At 37.9% G+C, this 20,450-nt stretch overlaps 2 protein-coding genes across 6 annotated transcripts in view; both read right to left on the bottom strand.

Annotated features, from left to right (window-relative positions):
- Window positions 1-20,450, bottom strand: part of CADPS2 (calcium dependent secretion activator 2) — a 628,355-nt gene that overhangs the window by 404,278 nt on the left and 203,627 nt on the right. The window lies entirely within an intron of this gene.
- RNF133 (ring finger protein 133) lies at window positions 17,409-18,654 on the bottom strand. The gene has a single exon (XM_062198509.1). The coding sequence runs from the start codon at window positions 18,617-18,619 to the stop codon at window positions 17,480-17,482; it is 1,140 nt and encodes a 379-aa protein (XP_062054493.1). The 5' UTR covers window positions 18,620-18,654; the 3' UTR covers window positions 17,409-17,479.

The following is a 20,450-nucleotide window of genomic DNA, read 5'->3' as shown; positions in this document are numbered from 1 at the left end:
ATGCATTCTATGTTTATTCCTGTACAAATATATATATTATAAAGTCTGGTTTAAATATCAGGCACAGGTAAGACATTAACAACCAACCTCAATGGCACACGGCCATTTTTCTTTCCTTATCAAGTCAAAAACTTCACCTTTTGATTTAATGGGAGCACTTTACACCTTTGCTTTGGCACATTTGAATTGTCAGCATCATTATCCTTCTACCATTATTAAAGAAAATAAAGGTCACTGGAACACAAGTACCATGGTACTTCTACAGTCAAGCTGATAATCAAGAAGACTGCTTAACAGACTAATGGACAGTTGGCATATACAGTGTGGATATGCCGGACAAAGGATGACTCACTTCTTAGGCAGCAGAGTGTGGTATGACACAGAATTACGTTAAACTACTCAGAACAACATGTACTTGTCAAAACCTAGGAATTGTTTCTTTTCAGACTGTAGTTGACTGCAGGTACTTGAAACCAAGGACAGTGAAATGGTGAATAAGGGGAGACTCCTGTACACTTTAAGAAAGCTAAATATAGTTAATATTCTAATAGTAAAAACTGTAGTCGCAACAAGTCCTATGTTGCAAATAATACATTAGACTCCTGTAAACTTTGAGAAAGCTAAATATAGTTAATATTCTAATAGTAAAAACTGTAGTTGCAACAAGTCATATGTTGCAAACAATATGTTATTCGTAGGAAATGGCAGGTTTTCCTGTTGTGCTTGTTGTAGTGGCTGATAATCTTTCTGGGCAAAAGCAAACACAAAAATGCTATGTCTGTTTTTTACCTAATCCATGAATTTTCAAAAGCTTGAGAACCACTGACTTAGTCGATCCCATTTTGTATCACATGTGAAGACTTCACAGCTTAAAACTGATAGCAAATAACCTCTTTAAAAAAAATTAGGTAAAGGATACCTCCAGACCATTGTCTTCTCAAAAGACTGTCACTCTCAAAAGACCCTTCTTTTTAAGGAATCTAAATCCCTTTTATCAAATCTAAAGATCTTAGAAAAAGCCTAAAGTCCAAGCTGCCCAATTCTGACATCCTGCTCTAAGAATCTAAATAAGTACATACCCAAGTAGACATAACAGTTATCTGAAAAGTATAAAGTGTTTTTTTTTTTAAGAGAATACCCAAGACATTCTCATCTTGTCAATATCATGAGTTCTTCTAAATTTTTTTTTCAGCTAACAGCAGATCCTTCAGTCTTCCTTTATGGTATTTTGCACATCATCAATTGGTTTGAATATCCCTAAGCCAATGACAAGTTCTCTTCCATGTTGTAACTACAGAGACTGAACTGAAAAATGTACTAAGCCCCACAGCATAAGAATATAAAAGGAAAAAAAGTCATTGGAATGTTATCTGGGCTTTCTATCTCTGACACTATAAGTGAGATCCTGAAGCGGAACAAAACCCACATGTTCACAGTGTAGAAGGGAGCAGTGACATTGTACATGTAGATTTCTAAAGAAAAGGACAGACATGCAGACACAAAGTGAAAAAAGAGGCCATCTCTGCCAAGCCTCCCCTCATTCTTCCCCTACTTCATTAGGTACTTGACTGTGTGATGGGAAACTCTGAAAGCTCCCAGGCTTTTTCTTGGTATGCTACAGAAGAAAGCTTTTCTTGTTTTTTGGTTTTTGTGGTTTTTTTTTTTTTTTTTTTTTGGTTTTATTTTTTGCTTCATTGTAATGATACTGAGATACAGAAAATTACTTTTTAAACTTTAGTGTGTCAGAGTAAGCATTTGGCACAGTGATTAATATGTTGCTCAAGGCTCCCATATCCCCTATCAGATTGCGTGGGTTTGAATTCCAGATACACTCATGACTCCTGTTTCTTGTGCTGTGGGAGGCAGCGCATAAGGGCTCAAATAGTTGGGTCACTGTCACAGATGTGAGAGAACCGGGTTCACTTCTCAGCTCCTGGCTTCAGCCTGTCCCAGAGCTAGCTGGTGTAGTACTGGAGAAAGGAACCAGCAGCCAGATGATATTCCCTGTCCCCTGCCAACTTTCAAAATATACAGCCAGGAAACTGCCACAGAGGGAGATCCAAGATGGCTGAATAGGGAAAAGATGAATTGATTTTGAGCACAGGAAGATAACAGAAGAACAGAGGCAGAATCATGTTCCCAGGGGACAGCTGGAGAGTTTTCAGTGGAGAATCAACAGAAAGAAAAGAAACTCCATGGAGCAGAGCAGACTAAACAGTCATGCAGCAACTAGCTGGACACCATCAATGACTACCAGGAACAGACCAAGAAGAGAGGGATCTGCAGCAGCCTGCATGTCACTGGTGATCTTGTCTGGGGTAGAACCTCACGGCCCCACTGACTTTGAGTATGGCCTGAAGAGTTGGTGGGGGAGAGGGGTTTCACTTGGTTCCATGAAGGAGGGAACATCACTCCCCTCCCATTACCTACCAACCTCTGCCAGGCAGGTGCCTGGATCCAGGAATTGGAAAGCTCCTTCCGTGCACCAAGAGGCTGGCAGGCCAGGGAGTGGAACCTCTGCACCCTGTGACTGTGGGAGTCCTACACACTGTGACTAGGGGTATCCTATAGACTGCATGATAAACAAGGAAACTGAGAAAGGTATGGGGTGTGGCTGAGCCTTTGGGCAATCACTGGGTCTGACTCTAGAAGCTCACTGCTACCTGAGTGATGGGAGGAGGGGGGTCATTGTGAAGGACTCCATGCTCACACAACAGAGCATAGAGATCCTTTCTGGGGTTTGTACACCTGAATGGGTGGAACACAGAGGCATTATGGGCTCACTCTTTGAACTTGGTTCACCTTGGCAAGAGAGGCTGGGTTGTAAATATTTGTCAACATGATCATACCCTCTCCACTGCTGAAAATAGAGATCTACCATGCCTACCTTGGTTGTCACTTTGCACTCCTGCCCCATCCTTGAGCTCTGACTGGAGCTCCATGATCTGACCCAGCACACACCTGTGGATATCTGCTGAAGGAACAGGCATTCCACTAAGCCACAGAGGCACATTTCAAAGAATGAAGCCTTCAGTGGAGATACCAACAAGTATTTGCCCAGATGCATAAAAACAAACATGGAAATACAATAAACATGACAAGGAAGACAGTATGCTGCCCCAAAAGGAATGCAATAATACTTCAATATTAGACTGTGTAGATGAGGAGATTGAATAAATGACTGAAAAACAACTCAGAAGAATGATCCTAAGACTACTCAGTAACACAGAGAAGCAAATACATGCATTAAAAATTGTGTATATGAAATGGATGAAAAATTCTGCCAGAAGTTAGAGACACTAGAGAAAAATCAAAATGAAATATTGGAAATGAAGAATTCAATAGGTCAAATAAAAAGTACAGTGAAAGGCCTTAACAGACTCAATGAGGCAGAAGAAAGAATATCTGAGATAGAAAATAAATCTTTAGAAGCATCTCAGAAAAAAAAAATCAGAAAAACTAAAAACAGTGCTTGAGATTTACAGGATACTACCAAATGACCAAATATAAGCCTCTTAAGAGTTCACAAAGGTATGGAAAACCAGAACGGATTTGAAGATTTATTCGGTGAAATAACAGTAAAAAATTTCCCAAATTTGGAGAAAGGTATGAGAAACCAACTATAGGAAGTATACAGAGCCCCTAATAGACATGAACAGAAAAGATCTTCACCATGATACATCTTAATCAAACTTTAAAAAATAAAACAAAGATCCCAAAATGTGCAAGAGAAAAATGCCAGATTACCTTTAAATGAACTCCAATTATATTGACAGCAGATTTCTCATTAGAAACCCTATAGGCAAGGAGAAAATGGAGACACATAGTCCAAGTCCTAAAATAAAGCAAAATGGTCAACCCAAAATACTTCAACCATGAAGCTCTCATTTGTAAATGAAGGTGAAATAAAGACCTTTCAAAATGAAGAGATATTGAAAGAATTTGTCACCACTCATTCAGCCTTACAAATGATGCATAAGGATGTGCTACACAGAGAAAAATTTAAGTAAAAAAAACATGATACAAAGGATCAGTGAAATGATGAGCTGGTCTTTTTAAAGAATAAACAAAATTGATAAGCCATTGGTTAAACTACTCAAAAAAATAAAATAAAGGGAGAAGATCCAAGTTAATAATATCAGAGAAGACAACGGAGATGTAACAACAGATAAAATGTAAATTAAAAGAATCATCAGAAATTACTTCAAACAGCTATATTGCAACAAATTGGAAAATCTAGAAGAAACAGAGATTTCTGGACACATATAATTTACCAAAATTATAAAGACTCTGAAAATCTAAATAGACCAATAGCTTAGATGGAAACTGAATCAGTAATAAAGACACTACCAACAAAAAAAAGTCTTGGACAAGATAGCTTCACTGCTGAATTCTACCAAATTTTTAAAGAACTAATCCCAATTCTTCTTAAATTATTGAAAACAATTGAACAGGAGGGAATCTGTCCAAATTCCTTCTATAAGGCCCACATCATCTTAATTCCGAAACCAGAAAAACATACAACAGTGACAGTGAACAACAGAAAAACATCTCTGGTGAACCTAGATGCAAAAAACCTCAACAAAATACTAGCTAATTGAATCCAACAACACATCAGAAAGATCATTCATTCAGACAAAGTGGGGTTTATCCCTTAGATGCAGCAATGGCTCAACATATGCAAATCAATAAAAGTGATATAGCACATTAACAAATTGAGGATGTAAAATCATATGATAATTTCAATACCATCAGAAAAAGTATTTGATAAAAAATACAACACCCTTCCATGCTAAAAGCCTTTAGCAAATTTAGTATAGAAGAATCATACCTCAGCACAATCAAGTAAATATATGACAAACACACATCCAGTGTTATTTCAAATGTGGAAAAAGCTGGAAGCATTTCTATTAAGATCTAGAACCAGACAAGGGAGCTCATTCTTACCACTGATATTCACTATAGTTCTTGAAGTTTCAGCTGGAGCCATTGGGGAAGAAAAAGAAATCAAAGGGATATCAATGGGAAAGGAGGAAGTCAAATCATCCCTGTTTGCAGAAGATATGATCTTATATATACAGAGGAACCAAAAAACTCTACTAAAAGACTATTGGAACTCATAAGGCAGTTTGGCAAAGTTACAGGATATAAAATAAACACACACAAAAAATAGCATTTATATACACAACAATGCCAAGGCTTTGAAAGAACTTGAAAGATCAGTCCCATTCACAACAGCTAAGAAAAATATTGAATACTTGGAATAAATTTAACCAAGGACATGAAGGACATGAAAGACCACTAAAAGAAAATTAATAAATATTAAAGAGAGAAATAAAAGACACACACACAAAAAAAACCTTCCATGTTCATGAATTGGAAGAATATCATCAGAATGTCCATACTACCCAAAGCAATTAAGAGATTCAATATGACCCCAATCAAAATCAAAATACCAAGGGCATTGCTAAAGCAATCTTAAACAATAAAAACAAGCCAGAGGCATCACAATACCAGACTTTTTTAAAAATTTTTTTAAAGATTTTATTTTATTTGAGAGGTAGAGGAAGACAGAGAAAAAGGTCATCCATTCTCTGGTTCACTTCCTAAATGCCCTCAATGGCCAGAATTGTGCTGATCCAAAGCCAGGAGGCAGGAGCTTCTTCTGGATCTCCCACATGGGTGCAGGAGCCCAAGGACTTGAGCCATCTTCTACTGCTTTCCCAGGCCACAGCAGGGAGCAGGATCAGAACATGGGCAGCCAGGACTAGAACTGGTGTCCATGTGGGATGCTAGTGCCACAGGTGGAGAATTCAACCATCACACCACAGCACCAGCCCCACCAGATTTCAAGACATATTACAGAATAGTTATAATCCAAACAGCGTGGTACTAGTACAAAAATAGACATGTGGACCAATGGAACAGATTAAAAATCCCAGAAATTAATCCACATATCTACAACCAACTAATTAAATCACTGCTTGGAGAAAAGATAGTCTCTTCAGAAAATGGTAATGGGAAAGTTGGATCTTCACATGCAGAAGTATGTAATAAGATGCCTACCTTACACCCTCTTCAAAAATTAACTCACAGTGGATCAAGGATCTAAACCTAAGAGCTGAAACCATCAAATTACTAGAGTAAAACAGAGGAAACAATGCATGACATTGGCCTAGGCAAAGAGTTCACAGGTAAGACCTCAGAAGCACAGGCAATAAAACCAAAAATATAGACAAATGGGATTACATCAAGCTGAGAAGCTTCTGTAACACAAAGGAGACACTTAACACACTGAAGAGGAAACTGAGAGAATGCGAGAAAATATATGCAAACTATGCAACTGATAAAGGGTTAATATCCAGATAAAAAGCTCAAGAAATTCAACAAAAACAAAACAAAAAAAAATCCAGTGAAGAAATGGGCTAAGGATATGAGTAAGTATTTTTCAAACAATGAAATGCAAACAGACAACAGACACACAAAAAGATGCTCAGGCTCACCAGCTATCAGGGAAATGCAAATCAAAATCACAATGAGTTTTTGCCTCACCCCATTAGAATGGCTATCATCAAAAAAAAAAAAAAAAAAAAAAAAAAAAAAAAAAACAACAACAAATGCTGGTGATGGTGTGGGGAAAAAGTGTGCCCTAATACACGGTTGGTGGGAATGTAAACTAGTACAACCATCAAGGAAGGCAACATGGAAATTCCTCAGAACTCTGAAAATAGATCTACCATCTGACCCAGCCATTCCATTCCTGGGAATCTAACCAAACAGAATGAAATCAGCATATGACACAGTTATCTGTATCCTCATGTTTATAGCAACTCAATTCTCAATAGCTAAGATATGGAATCAACCCAGATGTCCATCAACTGATGACTAGACAAGAATAAGGAAAAGGTGGTATACATACATGATGATACATACATGATGATAAAAGAATGAAATACTGTCTTTCACAACAAAATGGATGCAATTAGAGACCATTATGCTTGATGAACTAAGCCAGCCCCCAAACAAATATGTTTTATCTGATTTTTGGAACTTAATATAAAGAGGACAAAAAATGTGATATCTATGATTGAAACTGACATGCTGAGATCTGATTACTAATCACAGCCCTTACCTATAGTGCCGAGGAACAGTGCTCTTCCAGTTACTACTTGTTGAAGTCTTTATTTAGTGGGGGATTAAGCTCATGACTGTAAAGTAAACTGATGTTAGGTCATCACAGAAATTAAGAGAAAATAAGGAGGATGGGTGGGAAGTATCACCATGTTCATAAAACTGTATATACGAAATACATGAAATGGGTTCCCTTTATATAAATAAATTTTCAAAAATAAACAGGAAAACAGTGAAATAAAATTTAGTGTAATACTTTTAGAGCCTCCTACTACGTAGTGTTCAATGAATTCTGAAAATGATTTATGTTTCTCAAATACAACAAACAAAATGTGTTTCCCCTCTCTTTTGCAGTGTTAGCACATTTCCACTGTCAGCTGCGGAGCTCTGCTTACTTCACCCTCTCTGTGGATTCTGTGCCACTTGTCTCTCAGCTGGGAAAAAAAAGCAACAAAAACTAGAGGGCATCAGCAGACCAGAGAGCTCCACATGTGGCACACGCAGAAACTCAGAATCGCTCTGGGTTGGTTTCCTCATTGGTGGAACATGACTAATATCGCTTTCCTCAACAATTTTTTTAAATATTCATAAGATAATATACTGAAATGTGTTTTTAAAAATCAGTGTAATACACAATGTGATCTGTGGGCCAATGCCAAAATTCAAACTGTTACTTGGCCCTCAACAAGCGCAGGGAATATGCTTTTAGAAACTTTTGCCATGACATCCAAAAGCATATTTTCCCCAATACTGTGTTATAAAAATGTTCAAATATACAGGAAGGCTGAGAAAAGTTTGTAGTGAGCATACCTATACCTATCACCTAGATTCTATAGTAAATTTGTTTGATTTGTTTGTTCACAGATTTGTGCATTCTTCTATATTTCAGGATAAGTCAAAACAAAAGATTTTGTATTTTATAAGATATTCCACAATGGATGGGAGACCAACAAACACGGGTGCTCTCTTGTAGATTTAATATACCAAGAAATGTTTGATAAGATGAGTGATACCAGTGATAACAAAAAAGTTGGGAAAGAAAGTTATTTCTAAAAACCAAACCATTTTATTTTCTACTATATCAACAGGACAACAGAGAATAAACTACTAGTCTCTCAAATGCTGTTTATGAAATATTAATTTTTTTACTTCACTCAAGATTTGTTTAATAGCTGAACGAGAGGTTTTTTCTTTTAAATTTTTGTTAAGATCAGATTTTATGCATTTCACAGGTACAATTCTAAGATAATTGTATTCCTTTCCTTCCCCCCTCCCTCCCTCAATCCAACTAATTCATTCCTTTTTTAATTTTTGCAAAAACATAATTTCAATCCAGTTTATAGGACAGTATGCTATTTATTCTTGATAATCCGATGACCAACAGCAGTGAGATGAAGGTACAAAATGAAAATAAAAAAAGAAAATTTCTGGAAAGTACATCAATTTGAAAAGCAAACATTAAGTTAAAGAAAACGAGCCTAAAATTTGTTGACTAAATTTCCCTGGCAGATAGCAGCTCTCAATATTTGCTGAATGGATTCTGCAGTTTATACCTTGTAGTTATTTATTTTTCCACCAGATGGCAACTAAGCCTGGCATAACAGTGTTATTGTTTTTTAATCCCAGCATCTGACTCTCAGGATTCTGAGGGAACTCAAGGGTATAAATCCAGTCACATTCCTAAAGCTTGAGTTCCCTCATCACCACCACCCACTTAAATGGCATCCAAAAAGATTCAGACTCCTTTAAGGAAGAAAAACTCTGCTCTCTGGTAATAACCTATGGGCAGAATCAATTTCTGGCAAATTGTCTGTCTCCAGGTGGCAACATTCTCCCTCTAGCTGCCATCCTTTCACCTAGTTCTAGCCCCTGTACTAACACAGGAAATCTAGATTCTTCCCAAGGCCATTATTGAGATGTATGAAGGCAGCTAACATTGTCATCTACCTTGTCAGAGAACAATACCCACTTAGCAAGCTGGTGGCTCTCCATAGCACATGGTCTCTATTGAGTAGAACTTTATTCACTCTCTTCAGGTCTTTATTCAACTCCTTATCTTCTTGGAATTGGCTCCTCTATCTAAAACTGCAACCATCGTCCACAGCTCCCTATTCTGATTCCTGTCGTATTTTTCTCCAATACTTACATATTACATACATATTTTCTTCCCAGAAAATTATATAGGACAGGAGTTTTGTACAGTTTAACCACTGTATTCCATGGCCATCGATAATTATTGAAGAATGAATCAACAGATCTGGCATACAAATAAGATCTCACAATCAGGACCGGCACTGTGGCACAGCAGGTTAATGAAGCGCCGACATCCCATATGGGCAAGGGTTTGAGATCCGGCTGCTCCACTTCCAATCCAGCCCTCTGCTGTGGCCTGGGAAAGCAGTGGAAGATGGCCCAAGTCCTTGGACCCCTGTACCCGCGTGGGAGACTTGGAAGCAGATCCTGGCTCCTGGCTTTGGATCAGTGCAGCTCCAGCTGTTGCGGCCAATTGGGGAGTGAACCATAGGATGGAAGAGCTCTTTCCCTCTCGTCTCTCTGTGTAACTCTTTCTTATCTTACATTTATTTTCAACCACATTTTTTTACGGAAGCTAAATTGAGTCTCCCTTTAGTATTTATAAAGTTGGTTTTATGAATCTAAACCTAGAACTTCTTGTCTACGGCTCACTGATTTAGAATGTTGATATCTCTTCAGTCCTTCAGTAAACAGGTAGAATTATAATAAATGCTCACCGAGGGCTGCCCAATATAATGTGTAAATTGCCCTTCCAATTTCTATTCTGCTTTAAAAATAGTACATTTGCCAAAATCTATTAGTTTCCTTACAACTCCTATGGCAGATATGACAATGGTGGTTAAAAAAAGACAGGGGGCAGATATTTGATATGAAGGTTAAGACATCCGCTCAGGCGTATCTGAGTCCCGAGTCTGATTCCTGGTCCTGGCTCCTGACTCCAGTTTCCTGCCATTGCAGACCATGGGATGCAGCAGTGCTGGCTCAAGGGACTGAATCTCTGCTACCTCCTGAGAGACCTGGCTTGACGTCCCAGCTCTCGGCTCTGGCTTTGGGCCCAGCCCTGACCACTGCAGACATTTGGAGAGTGAACCAGCCATAAGAGCCATCTGCCTGTCACTCTGGCTCTTGAGTTAAGAAAATGAATAGTAAAAGAGGAGCCAGTACTAGGAGAGGAAAAGCAGCAAGTATTCGTACACACAGCCAGACTAACTGTACATATAAAATATGCCTATAGGTTTCTCATCTCAATTTAATATAGTAATAGCAACTACTACTTGTACAGTAGGCATTAAGATGTGTAATTTCTTTCATTTATAATATTTTTGATGACAACTGTGTGAACTCTTATAAATGACCTAAGGATCTTTTTTTTTTCAATGACAAGATGCTTATTTCACTCATAAATAGTAAATGTTAAGCTTCAGTATGGGCCAGAATCAGCTGCAGGATTTGCTGAACAGACTGCTGGTCCCCTAAGTTTCTGGCTTGGCAGTTCAGTAGTAGGACAGAGAAGAGTTCCCAGAGATGTGGATGCTGCCAGTTTAAGAACCTCTGCACGCAGGCCATCTGATGTAAAGAAGCGCGTGCTATTTTTGAGAGACAGCTTGCTTCTTATGCCTGAACTTTTAAAATGAGCGAAATCAATTATTAGAAGAGTTTTTAAAATTACTTTTTAACCTCTTTCAAAGTCTGGGACAAGGGCTGCCTACATCAAATGCTCTCTGACTAAATGACCATGTTTTACATGACAGCTCCCCACTTCAGAATCAGTACTTCTTAAATGGAATGATCTAGTCCTGCAGCTCAACTTTTTTCACTAAATCAGGTACACCTGCACATGCCTTCATCCTCAAACATACGCCTTTAACTCCTAATTATGTTGAGACCTCATGAGATATCAATTCATTCTCCTGCTAGTACTTCTAAAGCATTCAATTGGATTTTTCTTCCATTGTTCCAATTCTTTAAACCTTCACAACCTAACACTCAACCTGATACTTTCTCCTTAAAAACCAGTTTTACCAATCTGCTGGCATAGTGGTTAAATCAGGACCCATGGAACCAGACTAAGCTCAAATATAGGTTTATCAAATACTAGCTGTTGAAATTTAGGCCGAATATTCAGTCTCTCTGTGTCTCAATTTCTTCATCTAAAGAATGCAAAGAAGTGGGAGTTTAGATGAGCAGTTAAGATGCCTGTGTTCCATGGGGCCGGCATTGTGGTACAGTGGGTAAAGCCACTGCTTGAGACACTGGCACCCCACACAGGTGCCAGTCTGTGTCCTGGCTGCTCCACTTCAACTCCCAGCTAATGGGCCAGGAAAAACAGCAGAAGACAGCCTTAATGTTTGGACCCTTGCTACTCAAACGGGAGACCTGGATAAAGCTCCTGGTTCCTGGCTTAGGCCTGGCCCAATATTGACAATTCATCTGGGGAGTGAACCATTGGATGGGACTCTCTCTCTCTCTCTCTCTCCCCCCTCCCTCCCCCAACTCTGATTTTCAAACACGTAAATCTTAAGGAAAAAAAAAAAAAGACTTTGTCCCATATCAGAATACCTGGGGTCAATACCTGGTTCAGGCTCCTGACTTCCTTTCCTGCTAATGCAAACCCTGGGAAGCAGTGGTGATGTCTCAATAACTGAGTTCCTGCCATCCTTGTGGGAGACCTGGATTGGTTTCCTGGTTTCTCGCTTTGGCCCCAGTCAGCCCTAATCATTGTGAGCATTTGGGGAGTGAACCAGTGGATGGGAGCTGTGTCTTCCTATTTCTGTCACTCAAATGGAAACAAAAAATTTTAACAAAAGAACGGAAATACTAATAATGCCTATCTCATACAGTTGTTGGTATTAAATGAGTTTCCACCTGGTAAATGCACACAACATCTCCCTGGAATACTGTGCTGCTTTTATAATTAAAACCCTCACCATATCTCTTATGATCATCATCTTCACTAATGTTGTATAGTTTTCCTGAAAGAAAAAAATAAGTCTTATAGCATTATAAACAGAAATACCATAAATTCCTAAATAGTAATATTAAAATTTACATAATTGTAAAATCACCACTAATGTAAATATAATTTCTGAGTGAGATCTGCTGGCAAATCACAATTTAAAATTCACCATGAATCAAGACTTTTGTTAAATTTTTGCATGTATATTATTTAACTGCTATAGTATAAACATATTTTCAGCTATGTAGTGAGCATCACCCCAAAGTCCTCAAATTTAACATACTCAAAAGGTAAACTCTTCCACTCCAAGCTTGCCTAACCTGCTATTTTCCATCTCACTGAATGGAATCATCATAACCCAGTGGCTGAAGCCAAAATCCCAGGGGTTATCACTCTTCCTTAGTTCTTCTATTTCTGTGATGTGTTGTTAAGTTGGAGATAGATTGAAGCTGAACATATGGGTATAGAAGAGTTCTGAATTCAGTGTTAGCCTGAGTCATTGAAAAATGAAGGAGAAAATCCCTATCAGCAAATAAAGTTATTGAAGAACATGTTCTCTTGGAGGTAACATTAATTCCTTTAGCACCGCCTTAGTTCCTATTTCAATTTGGTTGCTCCTGGATTACTTCAACAGCTTTTTGAGTTCCTTATCTTCTTCTCAAGTTCCTTAGCAAAAATTGCACATGACACCCAACAATTCTTTATGAAAACACTTTGGTTCACATTATTCTTTGACTATAATGCCTATCTTCCCAAATCAGTAGCTTTAATTCAAATTTCTTCTTTAAATGTTGTGTCTCCCTTCTTTCACAGTCCCAAAAGCCTTTCTTCACTGCTTTCCATGAAATTTAACCCTTTATAAATTGGAAACAAGGCAAACTGAAGGATACTGAGGGTGAAACTGGTTACTTCTGATTAATGTAAAGGCTCTTTGGAACAGCCCTGTGGCAGTGTTCTCAGTTTTGTGTGCACTTTACAAACCCCTGGTAACTTTTTAAGATTTATTATTTTATTTATTTGAGAGATAGAGTTACAGACAGTGAGAGGGAGAAACAGAGAGAAAGGTCTTCCACCCTCTGGTTCACTCCACAAATGGCCGCAAAGGCTGGAGCTGCGCCGATCCGAAGCCAGGGGCCAGGAGCCTCTTCCTGGTCTCCCATGCAGGTGCAGGGGCCCAAGCACTTGAGCCATCCTCCACTGCTATCCCAGGCCACAGCAGAGAGCTGGATTGGAAGAGGAGCAGTCGGGACTGGAACCAGCACCCATATGGGATGCCGGCGTCGCAGGCAGAGGATAACCTACTGTGCCACGGTGCCAGCCCCTCTCTGGTAACTTTTTAAAAGTTACTCCCAATCCAGAGGTCTTAAGATCAGCCAGAGCACAGAGATTTTTAAATGCTCTCCAGGGGGATTCTGATGTGCAGCAAGGTTTAGTAGAACTGCTCTAGGGGGATACAAAAGGGAGTTAAGAGAATAATAAAGGGTTTGTAAACAGAAGCAAAGACCTGAATGTAATCAGGTAACAGACACCACAACTGGAGTACTAATTACCTCCTCTGAAATAGAAGTACCAAAAGCAAATAGTAGGCATGATTCAGGGTAGACTGCAGAAGTCTAGGAGGCAAGGAATTAGACGGCACGTGGTAGAATAAAACTAAAACTGGCTCTAGGATGAAGATGGAAAAAAGAGAAGGGCTTTGGGGAGATGATTAAGAGAAAATTTGCTTGGAATGAGAGTCAAGAACAAACTCTGAGGTGGTGGGGATGAGAAGTCAAGCAAAGTCAGGGAATTTTGAGAAAGGTGCTGTGAACTGGGAAGTTTTCAAGAATGATAGAGCTTGGCATGGTACACTGCTGACCTGGACATGAAGGTGACAGTGTAGAGAAGTTTGAAATGAGGACCACCTTGGACATCAACGATGACAAAGCACATCCAGGTTGTACCTCAAATGATTAAGAGACACAAGACCTGGAAATCTGTCAAAGATGGCAGCATAATTGTGAGTCAACGTGGAACACGCTATGATGTTCTGTGGAAAGGGGAGGTCTTGGCAGGCAGACTGGGGGTGAGGGAAACAAGGCTAATACCTACCAGTAGGAAGCAAACTCTTTCTCTAAGGTTAAATTATATTTTCTCCCCTGCCTCTCCCCTAAAGTTCTTACATTTTAGAAAACCATGTATGTATATCAAGATATTTCTGTGCTAGTAAACATAATAAAATTAGCCCTACTTTTCATCCCTTAACATTAAAGGAAAATGCAGTAAATACAAAATCCAAGAAACAAATTTGTTACTTAAAATAAAAAAAGTCAACGAAGGAATGGGAGGATGAAATTGCCATTAAAATTACCCTTTCACAAAACCAATGAGTGAAAACAACTTTTTGCTTCAGTGTTTCCCCAAACTGTTGATTCCCCACACTTGACTCTTTCCTGTTGCTTCAATAACTAGTGAATTTAGAGATAGGGTAAACACCATAAGTGTACAATAAGCTAAATCCCATGAAAGAAGACAAATCATTAGCACTCACTAGACCTTCTGAAGGGCTCACATTATTGCAAAGAATGGCTGACCAACATTACAGGATGATTACATTATAACAATTCTTGAGCAATAGACACAGATATCAGTGCAGTGAACATTAAAATAACATGTATAAACAGTAAATTATTTTACCTGCAGCATCATCCATGCACAGTGCTTTAGAATATTTTCCTATTTAGCAAAATATTAAATCTAATATATTCCAATAATGAAAAAAGCAAGAACAGCAATTCCCTACTAAGCAGGGAGTAGGGAATCAAAATTTTATTAACAGAGAATGGGAAAACACACACAAAGGAGAATTGCAGGGAAGGCTGTGATGACACTGGTATTAACAGAAAAGTAATTCATGTTACAGATCTATACATTAATGGCACAATATATTTTCATCAATAGGTACAAGATAAAATGGTATAGCTGGCAAAATAGGTACAAATCTATCACAATGAATAATAACCAACATTTGACATAGCAGTGCCATTTCCAGGTACAAAACTGAGAATAAAAGTGGTTTATCGATCTGTTTACAACATTCTAAAGACAAGGATTAAAACTGCTACTTTGTTCGGATATATAAAAAATAGGCACATAAAGCACTTAGTCCATTGTCTGGTACATGACAAGCACTCAGCAACGGTTCTCGAGTTCTCTGACATAATCCTTCCTATCACATCCAAAATATAGATTCCAATGATCCTTTAAAGAGCATTTAGTACAATTTCTCAAATCAAGACATATACACATTGTGATAAATGTTGAATGTTCACATTAAATGAAGTATATTATAATAAAAGTAGACACAGGCTTACTTGTTACAAAGGGGTAAATTGGGCCTTAAGCTGATACTGATGAGCAAAGGAAAGAAACAGGAGGGGAAGAAAGGAAAGGAGAAATCAATGAGGGTGCAGAAGAAAAATGGAGAGTACAATGGTACTGATGGTGTGCAAAGCAAACAAGTTGCTCAAGTGTCAAGTCTATCATGGAAAGGGTATCCTGCATGAATTTCCTAAGACTGTAATGATAATGATCCTATGTCTCTGGAGTCAGATTTGGCCAACATTACAAGGTACACTTGTTTCCACAGCACCAGTGATTTTCCAGGACAACCTGTGGAAATCAATCCAGCCACCTCCATCAGCCTGTAGTGGCAGAGACTGGAACACTGAGTGGCCAGTCTAAGAACAGCAGCTTTACCTGACTTGGGAGCTGATCTCCTTAGCAGTGGTTTTCACAGCATGCTGTATCGTAATTCTTGGACCCTCAGAAAATGACTTTAATCTCCACTTTACCTGCCCCCCTCCATGATAAACTCAAAATGGCACTCAAAACAATGTTCCTGCTAACACCTCCAGCAGCCCTGGTGTTAACATAGTTCTTTCAAAGCACAGTTCTTGTGATTAACACAATAAAACCTCCCCAGTTTGAGTGTAAAAAAGGCTGTGTAGAACCACACAAAACTTACCCCACCAGATCATCTGCCCAGATTCGGCAGTGTCCTGACTCTCTTTGGTCTTGGATGAGTGTTCCTCCTCCTGTACATATTCTTGCTTGGGAGCTGTAGTTAGAGCCATCTATTGCCTCTTCTGCCTGTTTCTGAATTCCAGGAATTCAGAATTTGAGTAATTTTCAAAATTGCACTTCACTAGATCTCTCTCTGGGGTTGTCCAATAATTCATATTCCATTGTTAGTGTTAGAGAGCTTAAAGCTCCTTGCTGACATTTTATATGGTAAACCAACAATAACTTCTGAACTAAAATTATAATTTAATATTTGTCAGAATGATTTAGGGTGAAAATTTTCAGCATTTTTTTCCATTATTTTGTATGACTGGGATTAAATTACCTGTTTTTTCATATTAAATAGGTTATGAATTAATATTTATCCTTGCTCATTTAAATTTTTGTTTCAAACGTATTGAGTACCAAATACTATGCTAGACACTGAGAATTTGGTGAACAAAAAAAAAACCCCTGCAAAATATCATAATAATCACTGCTACATGAAACTACTTAACTCTAAAATAATTTGGCACACTTGCATCATTTTATTTAATGGCAGAAAATAAATTAGGGAATGGGTAGAACACATGGAAAGTAAATAATCCAGGGCTACATATCATAGGCTTTCTTTATCATTTTAATCTTTCCATGCATCGTGAACATATAAAGATTATAATGACAATATTGAGTGCTGAAATATTTGCTGCCTAAAGAGTGCTTGAATCTTTTCAATTGCTCTGTGTAGATAATACACAATATATGATTTGCTTGAACAAATTGTTCATCAAGATTAAGAGTAATAAAATTCTGTACAGCAAATGTTTCATGCTAAGAATGAAAAAAGCACAAAGATTAATCAAAGTTAATATATTGTACAATATATTATTGAAAACTGATTTTTACTTTCCCAACACATAAAAAGATAATTTGTTAATCAAACTTAATTGATACTTTCTGTGTTTTAACAAATATGCAAATATATTAACAATCAACTTACCACAAAACAGCCCAATATATGTACAAAAATATTTATGAAAAAAGTTTGTCCTTGGCTTTAACATGAATGTGTACATAGATATAAACATATGTACACTCACAGAAATAACATATCGACAAAAAGTTATGCTTAGCCAAGCCCAAAAATAAAAAAAAATCATGCTAGGCCTTTTTCTTTTTTCTTTGAGGCTTGACAAAGAATGTAGAAAATTACTAAAGTAACAAAAAAAAGACACAAAAACCACACTTTAAACAGACAAATGCTTGTCAGTATTAGGACCTGATTTGACAAACAGGTTTAATCCACTTCCTCAAAGTTCAAGCTGTCAATGTTGAAGGATGAACGTTTTCCACAACTAAATCAGCCTGGCGGTCATCATTCTGAGAAGTCGGGTTCTCCTCCACGGGGGTTGCTTTATCTGACATCCTTGCAGGAGGAGGTTCATTATCTGCCTCCTCTTCTCTAGGTGACAGGATTTCAGGCAATTCACTTGACATCAGGACTTGCAAAGATTCGGTTCCATCTTCAATATCCACTTGAATTCCCAAAGCTTTAAGAATGTCACACTTGCACATGGGGCATGTCCCATGGGCTAGAATCCAGGGGTCAATGCAATTTTTGTGGAAAAAGTGTTTACAAGTCAGAATACGAACTACATCATTAGGCTTATAGAGTTCAAAGCAAACTACGCAGCTATCGCCATTTGGAGTTATTTCCTCATCTCCCTCTTTTAAAACCCGAAGTTGAAGTTGTCCAAATGCTCTCTTGATATCTGTTGTTAATCGCTGCCATCTCCTATTCTGAATCCTTGCTATCCAAAGTCTTCGAATATGATAAAAAATGAAATATGCTAAGGTAGCAGTTGTGACGATCATAAAAGAGACAAAATAATGATTCATCCAGATGATGTGTTTTCTCCCCACCTCAACCATGACTGTTACATGAACTCCCTTCTGAATTAAATGCAAAATTTCCATACCTTTTAAGTTACCAATCATGACCGCAACAATGCCTTCAAACGCCTGATGAGTCATGGGGAAAACCTGATTGCCAGTTCCTGGAAAGTTATAGATGATCACTCCACTGGCTCCTTTCTCAGTTGCCACCTTGATTTTCTGTGTGAAAGTACAACCTCCCCGTTCAATAAGTGCTAGCCATGTCTCTGAGTTCTTTGTTCTGCTGAAACTGGTAGTAGGATTACACGCATTTTGGGTTTTTCCCTCTGGTGGTACTATAACTCCTGTCACTCTCTTCAAAGCAGAGCTCCTTCCAAATACTCCAGTCTCCCCCAACTCTGACAACATGCGATTCCCAACGTGAAATGATATGTTCATGTATGCAGTCCAAACAGCACTTGCTGTGCAAGAGTACTGACTAAACAGCCAAAGAAAAGTGAACTTCAGAAGCCAGGAAGATGCAGTGTTGTTTCTCCAAGTGCCATTCTTGAGTAGAGTCATCTCTTTTTCCAATTAGTGACTTGAGCACCAACTCAACAAAAAGATGTGGTGTCCACATCTGTTGACAATCAATTTAAAACAAGGAAGAGAAAAAAGCCTTCTGAGTGAAGATCCACTATCTTCCAGCATGTTTTTGTAAGAAATTCTTAACGCTGTCTTATGAGTTTCAGATGTTTAATTAGAGAAAGAAATAGAAAAACTACATTGGAAAAAGAAAAACCCAGTCTCACTGCTTTAATACTAGATACTGCTTACTATTTCATGTGATTATGACATAAAAGACAAAGCAGCCAATCAGAGTGGAGATTACAGCATGCTGTAAATCCATTGGCTTAAATATTTCTTCTGTTATCAGGGTGACTTTTATGTTATAAGATGGATTTTATCACTAAAGTACATATAATCGTAGCAGGTAACACATTAAACTAAAACATAAACTGAATAAAATGCATGCCCTTTAAAGTCTGAAAGCAGATGCGACAATGCTATAGAGTTATCAGGTACCAAGAAAATATTTCCAACAAAATGGTAAGTTTAACAAAATAATTAAAAATTAGCACTGTGACAAAATGTGAAGTAAAAGTAGAAAGCTCAGTAACAGTACTATTACCTCACATCTGCTCCAAGTGCTGTACTTTTGTCATGTAAACCACTGTACTACATTTATTTAATGTAGACTTTCTCAGAAGTCTGTTGGCTTTGTGTAGTTTAAATTTTCAAAAGAGGATAGCCTCAGTTTACTTGAGAGCTTCACTTTCTCATGCTTACATGGTCTATACAAATACATGGATGACAGGAGTAAGACAGAAATCTCATTTCTCTGCAGACTCTGATGACATTAATGACTAATCTAACAACATTTTGAGGGAAGAAGCAGGATGTGGGCGGTAACATCAAATATTCCAGTATTAGGTTAGCCCAATTCATTTTGAAAAGGTGTAACTAATGATTATAAAAACTTTGAAATCCCCACTTAAAGGTGACAATGTGTTAGTTAAAGGTCAAAGATGCTCTTATCAAACATTTTTGCCAAACTGAACAAATATCTCTGGTGGAAGATCCCACATACTCTGTTTGTTCTGCTTACAATTTTGTGACCCTCATTATCAACGGAGTGATATGACTTCACAGCTAAAGAATAGCAGATGAAGTCATAAACAGGGGCAGCCACATTTATCGCCATGTACTTTCGTGGGAGATATTTTTCAACATTTGTCACCTTTGTCATCTTAGAAATAAATTACTTTGGCCTGTATACATAGGGGGACACTTTTGATAGGCTCTCACTGTGATTAAGGGAGTTAGTACTCCTCATGAATCATGAATCAGCAGCATGGTTACTTAAGGCAGTAAGCAGGAAGAAGCAAAGGCCCCAAGGATCCAGCAAACTTGTATGAAAATTTCAGCTTACAATGGTTGATTTTTCTCTCCCAAATGCCATTTATCTGACTTTATTTCACATTACTTTTAAAAAACAATGTGGTCCTAGCACACAGATTCACAAAATGTTTTCTCTAAGCTCTTCATCAAGGCTTTACCATATCATCCAGACTGATAATCATCAAAACAACAAACCCTAAATCTTCCAGGCTCCCACTGTTACATAGGTGTTTAGTCAGAGGCAAAAGAAATAATATGGAAAAGGCATTAAACAAAATTTCAACTCTGTTATCAAAAGGTCCCAAACAGAGAAATATTCTCTATTATTTTGGAGAACAGAAAAAAAAAAAAAAAAAAAAGGATTCACTAGGGAAGTTATAGAAGGGAAATCTGCTCCCATAGCTGATTAACTCATTATGTTAAGAGATAAAGAGCTTTGGCAAATAGAATT

This window comes from Lepus europaeus, chromosome 1 (genome assembly GCF_033115175.1).
Source record: "Lepus europaeus isolate LE1 chromosome 1, mLepTim1.pri, whole genome shotgun sequence".
In the NCBI taxonomy this organism is placed as follows: Eukaryota; Metazoa; Chordata; class Mammalia; order Lagomorpha; family Leporidae; genus Lepus; species Lepus europaeus.
Note: the sequence above shows the minus strand (reverse complement) of the source record. Positions and strands in the feature narration are given on the sequence as shown.